Source organism: Lactuca virosa, chromosome 4, assembly GCF_052849685.1.
Source record: "Lactuca virosa cultivar CGN04683 chromosome 4, Lactuca_virosa_CGN04683_v6, whole genome shotgun sequence".
NCBI classification, from domain to species: domain Eukaryota; kingdom Viridiplantae; phylum Streptophyta; class Magnoliopsida; order Asterales; family Asteraceae; genus Lactuca; species Lactuca virosa.
The window spans coordinates 251,931,470-251,948,201 of NC_136429.1; the positions used below are offsets into that span (position 1 = coordinate 251,931,470).

General features: G+C 34.5%; 1 protein-coding gene across 1 annotated transcript; it reads right to left on the minus strand.

Annotated features, from left to right (window-relative positions):
* Positions 1–11,748: 11,748 nt before the first annotated feature.
* Positions 11,749–12,865, minus strand: LOC145108187 (protein PHYTOCHROME KINASE SUBSTRATE 3-like). Its single transcript, XM_079045202.1, has one exon. It carries the CDS (start codon positions 12,781–12,783, stop codon positions 11,869–11,871), a length of 915 nt encoding a protein of 304 aa, XP_078901328.1. The 5' UTR covers positions 12,784–12,865; the 3' UTR covers positions 11,749–11,868.
* Between the last annotated feature and the right edge of the window lie 3,867 nt (positions 12,866–16,732).

The following is a 16,732-nucleotide window of genomic DNA, read 5'->3' on the forward strand; positions in this document are numbered from 1 at the left end:
CTCTGTCCATTTGTTGTTTCCCAATTTCCGATTCATGATGACTGACTGATTGAACAAATCAAATCAGTCCTGGCTTGGCTAAGCACTCACATGTATCATCGAGGGGACCACAGATATCGCTTTTATCCCGAAGGTAAAAGGAATGGATAAACTTCGACTCATATGGCTTGTTCTACTACTTGTTGAATCATACACAAAGGCACGTTTTATAACATCGAGTTACCAATCCGTTTTCGTGCAATCAATGTATAACCAACTCATAGTAACAACTCATATCTCCAGGTTTGAAGAATATAAGATATTATCGTCTCATGATCACTCGTGAAAAATTCCATGAAGTGATTCAAATGAGCGTGGGTTGAATCCAATACTCAGAACTTATGAGCACTCATGAGTGTTGTAGCACCACTTTGTCCACCAACTTGGACCTCTACAAACCAACCCATGACAGTCTTGATTCATATCTACTTCCAACATATGATCGACTGTGGATGGTTTGAATAACTTAATCATTCAGGAAGAGCGACTTAGTTATTCTGGAAGTCAAAACATGCAAAGTGAAACACAAGAATAAATGAATCAAATATGGTATCAAACCCTATGAATATAAATAAACACTTTTATTTATCACCATACTGATTACTCATTATTCATTGTTTCGGTTTTATCAACTTTATACTTGAATTAAAAACACTAGTTGTCCCATGCTCCAAGCATGTACACTATGTTTTTCTTAAACAATAGCTTTGCCATACACCAAGTATGCACTCTATGTTTGTCTATGATCCTTACTTTGTGAAATAAACCAATTGAACATAATTTCAATGATTCTAATTTCACACTCCCAAATCCTTATCGAAAAATGTGAGAATTTCAAATTCCTATCATTTATCGAAATTTGTTTAGATTTTAAACTTATGTGCACTGACCCTCCTGTAATGAATATGTACAAAGTCACAAAGACTTGTCAACAGTCATTATAAGGTATTCCAATGGAGATCAACTCCATGGAAACTAAGTCTCATATTCAAACTACATTGCTTTGGACATGCTTCTTGCATTAAGTTTTCTAATCTTACACAGATAACTTCCACCTATGGAGACAACTCCATATTCTCATTTTGACTATCACTTCTGAATAAGAGATGCCTCTTTTCAGAATATGTCAATATGGTCCTTCCAAAATTAGCACTATACTTCCATCTGTCCCTGAGCAACCAATCTTTGGTAAACCTCAGATTGTCCTCGACAATTGCTTAATCATTTTAGTCATATCCAATTTTAGACCTTTTCCCTTCTTAATGCCTCTGGGCATTTGGAAAAATTTAGAAATGACAAATATTATAGCACATGCAATCGATCCTGTACCCAAAGCAAATGGTACACGATTCATGATGTCTCACATAAAGACATGATTCTAGACCAGTCTTTTGCTACAATATTTTTATTTGCCATGTTTTCAAAATTTGACTATGAAGAGGGATGCCGTAATCATAATCGAATTTTGAGAACGCAATATATAGAATTTCCTTAAGTTGAACCAATCCAACATGAAATTCATATATATATTCTTGACTAAAGATGATTAAGGTCTCAATCTAAGCCTTTAGAACTGAAATGAAGTATATCCTCTCCCTTAATTATAGCAAAACAACTTTTTCAATCCCTGCAGCCTCACGAATTGAAACTTTTGTTTTCTATAATTAACATTGCTAACTTGCAACACTAACAATAATTATCATGCTCCCACTAACATGATGATTATTAGCATAACACTTATGCTCCCACCAGCTTTGACATGTACTCAGAAATCAGCTGGACTTCTAGAAATCAATACTTTATTGACTTTCTTACCAAAGTTCAGATTTCTGATACGAGATGCTTTGATAAAACTTTATCAAAATCATACACCTTTCCTTAGATAGCATGCATGTGTGTCTAAACAATTTCAGAACTATGAAAAGGGATGCCGTAATCATAGTCTCACTTGTTTAGACCTTTTGCCATCTGCTTCAAATCTACTTGGTGGAAGTGTTTCCTCACCATCATTTTCATGAATCAGATAGAAACCTTATGACCCTTAGATTTTATGGTGTATGTGTTCTTATCCATGTGAATTTGTCATCACCTTAATCACAAGAATATGTCAACACAATAGGTTACAAACCTCAAGTTGTGTGCTAGTGTTAAACTACAGGTTTTTTTATTCTTGATTAGATCTTGAAATACTTTTCAGGATCTTTAAGACTCCCACTGTCCTCTTGACATATAAGACTATCTTGTCAAATATTCAAGAGATAGTGCGGATTCTTTATCAAGACAAACGCTTCACACAATTGGCCTAAGTTGGTCTTTGTTTTATCCAAAACATCACAACTTGCCAATTTCAAATGTACAAGAGTAGGACACTTTTACTCTTACATTTGACAAGTGTTTTAAACCTTTCTTTAGGATATGTCACTCAACTTACAGTCTTGGAGTATGACTCTAAGACTTGTTTTGGAACGAAGTATGACTCATCTTCTTGATTTGACCACTTCAACAATTCATAGCTCCTCTTCTTAGCTATCAGAATGCAATTAGAGGATGAACTGTGATAAGGTATCTTAATCATTAAGATGATCATATAACATGATACTAAAGTACTCTCCCATCTTTTCAGATTTGAGAAACTTTTATCCTTCTGCCTAATTTGAATCTTCTCATTCGTTCTGCTATACATCAAAAATTTTCCAATGTATCAGAATTACACTTAAGCCTGTAAGTATAACCATATTTACTAAACTTTAGTAAATCATGACGAATAGTCTTAACGATTATTTGTGGTGGGCTTGATCAGTGCACAAGAATGTGTACTCGATCCCTTAGTCCTTTACTTGACTCACACATCCATGTGAACAAGTAATTAGTCTTAATTTTCCAGTGCTTGAAAGTTCTCATTCATCATACTATACAACTTGCATGATTCCAAGTTTCGGTCCAATTGAAACTTGGGTGATGAGAAACTTTCCTTATTTGGTAAATTTAGACACTACCACAAATGAAAGAATCAAATCCATTTTCCAATATTGCTATCAATGGAAACATGTAAACAACAATTTTTCACAAATGTCATTGTAAGGATACCTCAAATAAATAAAATTAAACAATTTTCTTTTATTTTAAAACTTTGCGGAAAAACTTATCCTTACAATCCACATGGAAAATTGTTGTTATCTATTCCTTAGCAATATATCATAACTTCTTAAGCAACTACTCAAAATTCTGATCACCGAACCATGCGATCGAAAACCATCTTCGCGATCAGAATCAGCATATACTTCCTTTAAGTTTCTTCACTTTTCTTTGATTCTTAAAACATCAACATGTGATCAAGTCACATCATGTAATAAGAATCTCAGAATAGAAACTTAACAGAGTTAGATAGTGAACTTTACCTGAAGCAGAGTCAAACTTCTTGACTTGATCAACCTTATGATCTTTCAGGTAAATAGGCAGCTTCGCAATCAATGCCCCTTCCTTTGGCAAGAGAAACATACTCACTGGGAATGGTACATGGGACTATCGCAGACTTAGCCTTTCTCTTTACCATTTGGTCAACCTAGTTGACTATGGTCAAACCCTTTCTTTGGGATGAGAAGGCTTTTCTAGATATCCAATGTTACCATTGTCAATGTCCATTGGGAAGTTGATCTCCTAATCAATTTGCTTTACTAGTCCTCAAATCATTACTGACCAAGCAAATAGATAAGATCATTAAGGGTCATGTCATAGTCTGTTTCATAGTAATCCCAAAAGGAACTCACTAAGTGACTTAGAAAGTGATTGAACATCCAACCTTCTTAAGACTTTGACACCCAACTCTCCCGGCTTGTCAATATGTGACTTCATCTCCAAGATGCGATCACATGTAGACCTTGCTTGCCAATAGGGATTGAGTGACCTTGAACTTGTGGGTTAGGGAGAATAATTAGAAGAGGTGGAGGAAGTAAAGTTCCAAGAGATTTGGGAAGATCATAGATGTCTGAACTAGACATCTTTTGGGAGATATTCAAGATAGTTGATCTAAAGTCCTTAATATAACACCCAATATGAAATATTAAGGCTAGGATCCAACAACCTATTTATAACTGGAAGAGGGATGCCGTAATCCGAGTTATAAAATAGTTGAAGGTAGGTAAATGACGATTTACCAATTTCCACCATGAAAAACGAAATAATGTAATTAGGTTTTTAATTGGATTTGAAACTCCTAGATCTTTTGAGATTCATTGAACTTTTCAATGGCATGTTTCAATCTCGAGTGTGCCCTTCAGGTTTTGTGACTGGGATGTCGAGGATCACAAAACAAGGTGTGAAGTAACCATGCAAATATACTTGGTACCCTTAATATTTACCCCTCAATCGATGTGCCGGTTAACCACACGAGCTCCACCGATACTATGATAAATATTAAGTTACCCTTTGCCTACTTTGTTAAATCCAGGTTAGTGTGCCGGTTAACCACACACGCTCCACTAACGGTTTAAACAAAGTGCAAAGTGTAATTTCATGGATTAGCACCTTATTCACATTTTCCTAAGTAACTAAGATTAGGAATTTGTAAGTGTTTAGTTACTTAGTATGTATCATTAATACTTTTAATGAAGGGAGAATTATAGTCATTGTCCTACCCGTTCGGCTAACGATCCTCCACCAGTCAAGGAAGCGGTGGGTGAGAGTGGACACCCATTAAACTGCCATTTTATAGGCAGTAACCTTATACCCCCCTTATAGACCGGCTTCGTGAATGAGGCCTACTAACGGTAAGACTGACTTGCTCTTATACATATATTTATTATTAACTTATAATACTATAAAGTATAAGGGTTGAATTTTAACTTTTAAAATTCTAAGGGCTAACTTGGAATTAAAGTATTCATGGGGAAAACTTTACAAATTCCAAAACTTGAGGGCAAGTTTTGAAAATATTCAAAACTAATTAATTCCATAACTTATGTGTTTAAAGTAGTTTTAATTAAAAAAAAACTCTTCAAGTTCCATAACTTGAGGACAAGTTATGGAAGACTTTAAACTAATAAAAGAATGTAACTTTTCTTTATTTTTGTAACTTATGGAACTAATTAAGGTTACACATTTTATCATTTAATGAAGTGACTCTTGAACCTCCATAACTTGAGGACAAGTTATGGAGTCATAAAACCATTTAATGAGGACAAGACTCTTCATTTTTGTAACCATTGCCAACTTTTTTATGAGTTTTATGAAACTTAAATGTGACTTTTCATATAACTTGAGGACAAGTTACAAAAACACATTTTACAATCAACTCTTAGATTAAAATGGATTGAAAACACATAATCAATTAACTTTTCTATTAATCTAATAAACTCATATGAACAAAGATAATTCACATCAAAATTTTTTCAAGTAATTAGCATAACTTTTAAACTAATACAATTCGATTTTTCAGCTAATTTTGCAAGTATAACAAGAAAACAAGCCTTGGCTCTGATACCACTGATGGGTTTTGAGCATTCTAACACTCCTAAGTGTACATGCAACCCCAAATACCTTGGATCTATGTTTTCTCTATTATACATGCAATTATGAACTTTCCAAGGTATTACCCTATCTAGCATACAATACTTGATACTTGGGTAATCAAATGGATAGAATACATACCTTTGTTTGATGTAGCTTGTCTCCATGAAGCTTGAGTGCCTAGTGCCCCAAGTGTGACACCTCAAATGGTTCACACAACACCAAATGCACATGGAATGACTTGAGAGAAATGGAACACTCCTTGAAATCGTCTAGCCCTCATATTCACACATTAGTTCCCGATTTCTTGAGCCATGGGATTCTTTTATATGGTGGCTATTAGGGTTACACCATGTAACTCATAACTTTACCCATTCCTTATGCTCCATGGATTTTAACCTCCATGGAGTATCCATGGGTCACCCCATGGACTTAGTCCAACATAAGGAATCTTGGATCACAAGCCCACATATATAAGAATAAATGATTTACACAATCAACCCATATATTTAATTAGTCTCCTTTTGATCACTTAATTAATTCCAAATTAATTCTTGATCAATACTAATTAAATAACCTTATTAATATATTAAAACTTATAATATATTAACCAACCGTAAGTGTTATTTCTCTCATTATAGTCTATCCAAATGCATGATGCCATGCAACCCAAATGGACCATGCCGGGTCGGGTCAAGTCTTACCAATTATAGTTATGGACTTAGACATTAATCCAACATTTAGAGCATTCGGAGTGGTTCTAGAGGATAAAGTTGGAAACTTTATCCTTCTAGACACCTTTAGGTTTCAGATCTAAGCCCCAGAGTCCCTGCAATCGACGTATCATCGGAATAAGCAAAAAAAGGGGGGGGGACTCGACGAGTTGCCCTGGCAACTCGACGAGTTGGATCGGGTTTCCCCATCTACTGGATATTGAGTGAACTCATTGAGTCGATGAGCCAACTCGGCGAGTTGGCAAGGGTTTGTCCCAGTTTTCTGGACTCTAAAGGAACTCGACAAGTTGCTAGATGCACTCGACGAGTTGGGGTCAACATGGACTGTTGACCTTGACTGTTGACTTGGACTTTGACCAAGTTTGACTTTGAGGGTATTTATGGTATTTCGGGATTTTGACAAGTTAATCACATGATGGTTATAAGCAGTTGAGTTGGAGCTGTGCGTTGGGACTTATCGGATCCTATCTTATCAGTTCAGCATTCTTGAGAGGTGAGTCTCCTCACCATACCAATAGGTCGAAGGCACCAAGGCCGACCCATTTTATGATATGGGGTACACTAGTTGAAGTAGTGTTATGTGGCATGTTAGTTGGTTGTGTGTTATGAGGTGTGCTAGTTGTATATGTGGTATGCTTGTATGGAAGACCATGAGAGAGCCCATGGCACTTGGATGTAAGACCATGTGGAGACCCCATGGCTTTCCTATTAAAGACCATGGGAGAGCCCATGGAACTTGGATGTAAGACCATGTGGAGAGCCCATGGCTTTCTTATTAAAGACCATGGGAGAGCCCATGACACTTGGATGTAAGACCATGTGAAGAGCCCATGTATTTCCTATTAAAGACCATGAGGGGAGGCCATGGCACTTAGGTGTAAGACCATGTGGGGAGTAAGACCCTAGGGGGAGCCCACGGCATCCCTATATGTTGTATGCATGGCTTATATGGTTTATGTAACTTTTATAGCTAATACGGATTATGTGGTTATGTGGATTGTGTAGGGTATGCTCTGGGGAACTCACTAAGCATTAGCTTACAGTTTTTTGATTTGTTTTAGGTACTTCTGAGGCTAAGGGCAAGGGCAAGACTTGATGGCGCAACATGCACTCTCCGACATTTGATTTGATGGGACACTTTGACGTTTGGAATAAAATGTTAATGTTATGAATTTTGGTAACAATGGACAATGTTACTTCATATTTTATGTGAATGTTTGGTTAATTAAAAATGAAAATTTTATTTGAAAATTTGGGTTGTTACAGGAATGTTTTGATAACTACCGTTAGGTTAATAATTTAAAACGAAATTTTTGGGTCCATATTTTATGAGTGTTATATAAAATCTAGTAAACTGATTGACTGCTACATCAAAAAGTATTCGATTAAATTTTTTTATTAATTAAATTCTTAATTTCATTTTCAACAAATCGAAAATTAATAAAATCATTAGTACTTTTTCTTTAAAAAAATTTTTTTTTTTGTTTTTTATATTTTTATAAATATCAAATATTAAAAGATAGAATACTTTGTCATTTTATATAAATATTCATTAATTGTGTTTCAAAGTCCTCTATTATTCATACATGTAATTCATATATGAATAAAGTTGCAATCATAAATGAATAAGTCGCTTGTAATTGGAAATCGATCGAAAATAAGATAGAGATAAACAAATAAACTATAATTGTAATTATAAATGAATAACACACATTTTTTTTAAATATATTAATACATATGTAATTGTAAGTTAATAGGTTACCGTATAGAAAAAATTAAAAAAATTAGGAGTTTTATAGTTTGTGGTTTCAAATAAATAAATAAATATATTGTTGTGGGTGTTTTTTAGACAATATCCATCTTCAATCAATTTTTTAGGTCATCGACATTAACTCATTTTATTTAGAGAAAGTCAAAAAAACAATTCTATATAATTATCCATATTAAATGCTTAAATCATTAGTAATTTCACAATAATTTCAAGGGTATATAAGTAATTTTACTAACTGTTTCAGCGCCAGGTCGTTTCTTCTGCCACGTGGACCATTGTTCTTTATCTGGTTTTCTCCAATTCCACCATAACTCTTCACTTGTAAGAGGCTCCTTAATTGGTTTTCTCTTTTGAGGATGAATAAAAGGGTGAGGGTTTCCAATCTTCTTGTCAAGTTCATATCCACTTAACTTTTTCAAATCTTGATCTAAATCTTCACTTAAATCATCTTCTTGATCTAAACTGTATCTCTTTCAGTGGAATTGGAAGCAGGAGTTGTTGAGGATTTGTTGTACGTTTTCATTTTCCTTTTGCTTCCTAGATTTTGACCATAAGATGGAGATACAGATGATGTGTCAGTAGGCCTAGGGACATCTGCTGCTCGGGCTTGACTAACTGTGCCCTCTGGTAAATAATCCTGCCTGAGAATACTTGCGCGGGCACCTGAAGCTGGCTCACCTGCCCAAATATTGAGTCTTTTTAACTATGATATGGGCCCTCTCAACATATAGTTTCTCGAAAGATGGTTTCACTTTCTCATCATCTATTTTTTAACACTTTACACAAGGAAATAATGGATCCCTTTTAGTGGTGTTCAATCTGAGTTTAGAATGCCATAGCGAAGATGGAAATGAACCTGAAAGAGATGGCTGTAGAATTCATAGATTTTTAATGAGTTTTCTTTTCTTTGAGTTTTAGTAAAATGTCATTTGTAATGAAACAGGTGTCTTTCAGAATGTGTTCTTTGCAAGTTCACACATAAAAGTTCAAAGTAAACCTACTTAGAGAACACTCAAGTGTTTGATGAAGAAACAAACTCCACTTCTTTATGGGTAACAAACTAATTTCACAAGTTTTATGGTGTGTGAATCCAATAAATCGAAGTGACTTTTACCCAATCTGATTATTGGGATTTCAAATTTGTTTAATGAAGTTGAACACATATACAATTAGAGTGTTTATTTCAGTCGATTTGCTAATAGTCCCTTATATATTTGATATTTATATAATGATAAAGGCCAAAGTCAAGATTGGTAACAATACTAAATAAGCTACAAACTTATAAATATGATTTACCTCCATAAGCATGCAAGCCTGCACTTCCTTACATATTTATTATTGTACAATGTTGGACATAATCACCTAACCTCTCAACCTCTTCTTTCCATGTCACATATTAAAGTAGAATATGTCTGCAAACTCGCACCAACATCCTCATCATATTTAACACGGAGTTCCTCCTACACATATAAATCACATCACAAATGGTATTTATAGTTTTTAAAGAAGGAAAATTTTGAGCTGGTTTGGTTTTTGGGTTGAATTTTTAGTAATAGCACCCCACACATTTACTGCATCCATAGGCTAAAACAAAAAGACATAGAAGTGCAATTGAATGGTGGTAGGAATAAGATGGGGATAGACCAGACAACCTACTATATCTTTTCATGATAGAGGCAAAATCAAACAGAAGCAACCTCTGAGGCATTTCATTGAATGGGTGGTGAGCGGAGCTGCAAATTTCCACTCACGCCAAAATCAGGGGTTCCTTTGAGCCCAAAGGGGTTAATCGATTAAAGAAATAAAAGCATGGTAAATCCAGTTGAAGAGATTACCCGATCGGGTTTCAGGAGGATTCCAAGTTACGATTGGGGAGATGGTTTTGTAATACGCTACAATCATCCATACAATCATAAATGATTTTGAAGATGAGTAAGCATTCTTCGGATTTAATTTTCAGCAGGAAAATCAACTCAAAGAGGAGAAAATTATAACCTTTTGTCCAAGCCAATCAGAGCGCTCTAAATCCGTAATCACATTGTTTCCGGCTAGGGTTTTACAGAGAGTCGATCATACTGTTGAGAGGGAAGAAGTTTTAGGTAAGCACGTGAGGGGTAATGGGGAAGCGATGGTAGGTTACCTTCTTATAAGTTGTAAAGGCGACGTACGAAGGGTGGTGGTAACAAACAGCTGCCAGAGACTTAAGAGAGAAAAAGAAGAGACATAGGAGATGTGGTTTGACGACGGTTGATGGTGTGCAGAGGAGATTAGGGTTTTTAACATGTAGATATACGACTGTGAGTTACACGTCTATATTTTGGTCAATGTGACGTCATCAAACAGATCAAAGGGTACATAGCTTATAATTGAATCTTTAATAATATTTAAAGATTCATTAAATATAATACATATCAAAATTTGATATGGTAGGAAGATAAATAAAAATAAAATATAGGAAGATATTTAATTTGTCTTAAAAACCTATTTTCTAATAGTGTAAGTTTCCTTTCAAGTTCTTCATTTGTTCCCTTTACAAATCGGGCAAAAGCAAAGTTATTTTCTTGCCTATCTTTCTTTAGTGCAGTCAGCGATGCTTTAGTGTTTTTGGAATTAACTTATATATACATTGATTCCAGTTTATTCCATTGATCCGGATATTCAAGTCAAAGAAAGTGATGACAATTCTTTCCGTTTCATTTTGATATTGTTCTCTTCATGTTGCGACCGGTTGTCTTCGCTGAATCTAGTTGGCTCTAGTCCTCCCTTTCCGCTCTTCATCTCTGTCCGGCACCATTTCCTCTTTTCATTCTTCACTGAGGTGGTAATTCATTAATTTGATGACTAATGTGGAAATTATTTACAAATTAACTACAAAAAGTTAAAATGTTTAAATTTTAAATCATAAAACCTAGATAAAATTTTATCCCCTCCCTCCAATTAGTTGCGGTTCTAAAAGAATTATACGGAGTATAAGATAAATATCTACGTTCACTAAAATGTGTACGTGCTCACAACATAGTGAACATACCCCGCAATTAAAGGGGTACTTATAAAGATTTGAGACAGCATCAAACATCAAAAAGCGAAAGGTCTCATCTTTATGTTGCATGTCCATATGCCTTTTCTCCTTTCTCATACCTTCAATGTCTCAAAGATAAAAACCATCATGTCTACATGACCCAAACTTTCAAATATTATTAAAGTTCAAGTTATAAGACCAGAGATAGTGGTGCCGCCGCCTCCCCAAAAAGTGTCACCGTCATCCTTCTCCATCTCCACCTCACTTTGTCACAGATTTTGCCATGGTTAAAGAGTGGGAAACAGTAAGCAAGAAGAAAGGAAGAAGAGAGAATGAGAAGAATGGGAGGAGAGATGCTCGTCAATGGAATGCCATGGAGGTTGCCGCCAAAAGCCACGGGCGGCAAACAGGTGTTTGCGGAGGCTGCCAAGCTGGTGCCAAGGTGGCACCCCCAAGCCTAACACAAAGTGAGGAGGAGCGGTTAGATCAACATCAACAAACACTAAGACACAACATTCTCAAAGTGTTGTCACTTTTTGAATCATTGATCTATGGTTGTAGGCCCGTTTCATAGTTCAAATGATCAATTATTCTGAACCTAAAAAGTAATTACCACCAAATAAAAACACATATGAGCCATCACTCCATCATTCGGATATTTTCTAGACAAGGGTGGTCAGTTTTGAGGGAAAAAAAACATGTTTAATCTACTAGAAAAAGCACAGCTTAGTTTATTACCAAATAAACATAATAATACACCGTTCTAATATACCTGTATACATACATACCACTTTAATTAATTAATGCTTCGTTTTATCGATAGTTCTATACACTGGTTCAGCTACTTGCACAGATTTGTTACTCTTGCAACCCAACAAACCATTCGCTAGGGTTTTCTGGGGTTTTTTTGCAGGCTCGATCTTCGTTTTTGCACTTGGTCGGTTGTTGGAAGCTGTGTTGTAGATTGTGTGTTTTCCATCATAACCAGAATAAACAGACGAGAATTCAGCTGCACTTGCTGTAACAACACTCCACTCGATGCTAGCCTCGCTAGGCGCATACTGCGTAGAGGGACTCATGACACAGCTATGATCAGAGGGTTGCCATCCACTTTTTGAAAGATTCTCTATCTCGAACAAATCAGAGCTTGCTTCACTCGCCATGTCGTCACATATTAGATTCTCTTTGCTCTTTGGAATGGCGTCCCATGTCAAAATCGACATTTTTCTCACGAGGTTTCTCGCTATATCACCTTTGTTTATAATGGTTCCTGACCCAAAAACTTCGAGCGACATTCTTGGAAGTTCGTCGAGTTTTTCCTGTTTCTGTTCGGCTCTAAAGATCTCCATTGCGGGATTCAGAACTGGGAATGCGAACTGGTCGCCTTGTTTGATGCTTTGCTGGACGTAAACAGCTTTTCTGGTCGAACAAGGCCCATGGAACCACCTCTTACCGAATGCTCTACCATTCAACTTCGCCTGAGATGTACTCCGTTGCAGCAACGCCGTCTGATTGTTACTCCAACTGCTCGCCTCAGAAGCAATACTCGGAGTTCTTGCCGTAAATATGTTTGGATTCAGCCTGTGGAGATCCAAAACCGCCATGTCCGAGAACTTCTCATCGGCGTCAAACATATTAACCACGCCTTCAATGGGTTTAAGATAACAAGAAAACGAAGCTACACGAAGATCCTGAAGGTTGTCTTGGGTTCCCATCGAGGGTTTTAATTCTGATAGACGGACTAAAAGTTATTAAACAGACTTACAGTAAGGGAGAATTGTACTTTGTTGATGGGTAGAGTTTTTCCTTTTTAAAGGCAAAAAGAATGCAACATCAAGTTGTAATGGCAAATGGGTCCGTATTTGTGCTGGTATATTAGGATCGTATGGCTAAGATTTTTGATGTGTTAATAGAGTGGATGTGTTATAAATGTGGTCGGGTTGGAATTAAATATATATTCTCATTGAAAAATGGAATGAAAAGGAGGTAGGGAGGTCTTGGTGGACATGGTGTGAGCAAGTGGCTCCATCGAGGATTTAAGGCTCCAGGCATTCCAATGGACCACGAGCTGTAAGTGCAGTTGATAATGTAGATTTCATTGATTACAAGCGATGAAACATTCTCTCTTAGTTGTATGTTCGTCGATTGATTGAAACAAGTCACTAAACTATACACCACAATCAATTCAACACTGTATGCTAATAATTCTCGATCATAATTTAATCTTTTTCTCATCTGGGATATCATACGGTTGTATACAGAAGGTTGTAAATGATATCTGAATATAATAGATATCTGAATATAATAGTATAGTCAATATTCCGATTTAAATGTGATATATTATAACCAAAGGGGATTTCGCATATAACGATATCAAAGTGTTTAAAAATGTGTCTTTTCTAAAGGGTAATAAGATTTAAAAGGTATATATGTGTTAGCATTCATATTTGCAAATGAAAATAAAAAATAACCGGTACCTTTTTCATATAAAATATAAATATGTAAGTAATGCATATTCTTAAAACAATAACTAATAATATGACAATAAATAAGAATGTGAGTATAATTAATTATTCATTTAAGTTAGGCTTTTTACCACTAAGCATATGAAACATGTGTTTGTCGTATACATAATTGTTTATTTTGTTAATGATGCTAATATATGGTTATTTATTCCAAAAAAATGCTAATAACAATGGATCGTAAGTGGAAAGGCTACCAACAAATGGCCATATCTTTAACTCCTATCATTACTAGAAATGTGAGACCTTTATAGGGACAATAATAGCAATAACAATGACACCAAAATAAACCGTTTAGTATCGTGGCTATTGTTATATCCTTTATGACATGTGTGCTTTGTTTTTTCATGATTTGAGAACAATCTTTTAACAATCCAACGGCTTTGTTTAGTTCTCAGCAGGATAATAGCGGCAATAGAGTCGACAACTTGTCGCCGGTAATGCTTTCCGAGAAAAACTCATGAGACTTCCCCCAGAATTTTCTTGGTGGCCGCAAAATACATAGTTGTCTTATTGCCACTAAAGGAGTCACCGCTAAAGAAGACGATACTATATGAATCATATTAACCATTTTCCCTTTCTCTTATCGTGATCAAGATTCATTAAAAATTCTTTCAATTTGTTGTCGTCGACCTCTGCTTCGATTTTTTCTTTCATTATTTTTACACCATCAGCGTGTCTTTGCTCAGTAATGTTGTTCAATTCATCATTCTTTATGATCCTTGTCCCATTGAGTGCCCTAATTTTTTATCATTTTATCGGGCAGAAAAACACCATGAAACTCATCATCCGCTATCGGGCTAATACCACCCCCACCAAGTATGTAATATTCTTCTTTCTTAATGAATTTTCTACAAAGCTAGCCATGGATGTCATGCTACTGATCTCATCTAGATGTATTGAATGAATATTTTATAATTTTGATTGTGTGTGTGTATATATATATATATATATATATATATATATATATATATATATATATATATATATATATATATAGGGCTAGGTTATTTTGTTTCTTACATTTATTGTATGCCCATAAGCATAATTCTGGACCAATGGATGAATAAAATCAATAGTCATGATCTGAGGGTCTACGATATTACAATAGGGTAACATCTACCATATGATCACACAAATTTCAGCAGAATGGTGTTTTGATCAATTAACCTACATTAAAAAATGAAATTTCCGGATTTTAAGGGATAATTAATTTCCTTTTTTAAATCTGAATTTTTTAAATTAATTCAAATTTAATTCTATTACAATTTCTAATACTAACCGATTTTATTCTGTCAGAATGACAGAGAGTCGAACATAAACTACTAAATATATTTTCGATTTTATTCTTGCAGAATATGGTTCATTCAATATATTTTTTATAATTAACATGCTTAAACAATTATACAACATATTATCATGAATAACACTTTCTAAAGAATACGAAGTTTATTTTTTAAGAATCACTAATTACATTAATTCGTAAAAAATAAGACTAAACAATTATTACATTCATTCTGAAAAAAAAAATGATTAATAATGGTTTAAGAATTACATTTATTCTTAAAGATTAAAACTAAGAATGGTTAAAAAAAATAAAAATAAAAACATCAAAATCTAACAAAAACACTTTATACATTATGGCAGAATACATTCTGCAAGAATACTCTCGTTCTCCATGTTTTCTTCTTTTTCCACATCAATGGCAGCCTCTTCAAAATCTATATCCACAAAGAAAACATAATCAACTTTAAAATATTAAAACTTTTAGTATATTCTAAAAGAATAAAACTATAAATTCTAATAGAATGTGTTAGACATTAAAGACTTTTAATTTATTCTAGCAGATTACCAGTTAAACAAATATACTTGTTGTTCATATACATTCTTAAATACATTTTGTTAGAATGAATTTATGCAGTCTATGCTTTAGAATGTTTATACATAAAATACATTCTGCTAGATTACACTATCGTTCGCCATGATTACTTTCTTTTCCATATCATAATACAAAAATATGTTCATTCTATGAGAATGTAAATATAAAATAAACATGTGTTTCTAGAAATTCTGACAGAATGCATACCACATGGTTAGATTCTTTGATTTTTTTTTAGCAATTCAACAAACACTTGTTAGCCAAAAGCATGATTTTTTTTATTACCATAAAACAAGCCAAATGGTAAGCATTGATTTGTTAATCATAAAAATTATGAGAATGAACTTGTCTATTTTGTGAGAATATAAGTATTACATAAAACATGCGTTCTTGATATCATATTCTGTCAGAATGGTATTACATGAGAAAAAAAACACTAAAAAACACTAAAAAAACACTTAAGAAACACTAAAAATATCAAATTTGGCTAAGTTAAAGAAAACACCAATCAAAACTATAATATCGGTCACTAAATTTAAAAAAAACACTAAAAAACATCAACCCCAGTTAAATTCATAAATTGAAATAGAAGAAACCTTCTGATTCAATCTTTCTTCGCAAAAAAATATGAACGAGATTCATTAATTACCTGTTGTGCATGTAGGATTGTATTCAACCCCAGTTAGGTTTTCTTACACATTGAATCGCTAATAAAAAAAGATAACCAACAGCAATTAAGTTTGGATCCGATGATAAGGCGGTTGTCAATGGTGACAGGAGGCTAAAGATGGAGCTCAGTGATGACGATGGTGAAAATCAATGATTGATAAACCCTAAATGCGGCCGCCAACTGAAAATCGATGATTGATAAACCCTAGCGTTCTTCTGCTGAAAATCCTCCATGTTCAGCCTCCCTAAATCGATAACAACGATAACCAGTAGCGACAGAGAGAATAGGAAGGCAAGCGACGTGAATATCACAAAATAGGCTACATCTCCGGCTCACTTGAGTCCTTTTGTCGATCAACCTGTAGGTGAAAAAGGAGAAGCGTAGGAAATATAAGAGAGGATATAAGAGAGAGAGAGACTATGTCAAATATATTTATTTTATTTCCTTAATTGAAGGAATTCAATTCAATGATCCCTTAATTAAAAGTACAAAATGTCCAAAATACCCTTAAATGATTTATTTAATTATTTATTATTTCTTGAATTCTCATTGGTGCATTTAGGAACATAATAGTTGCTACAAACATTTGAACC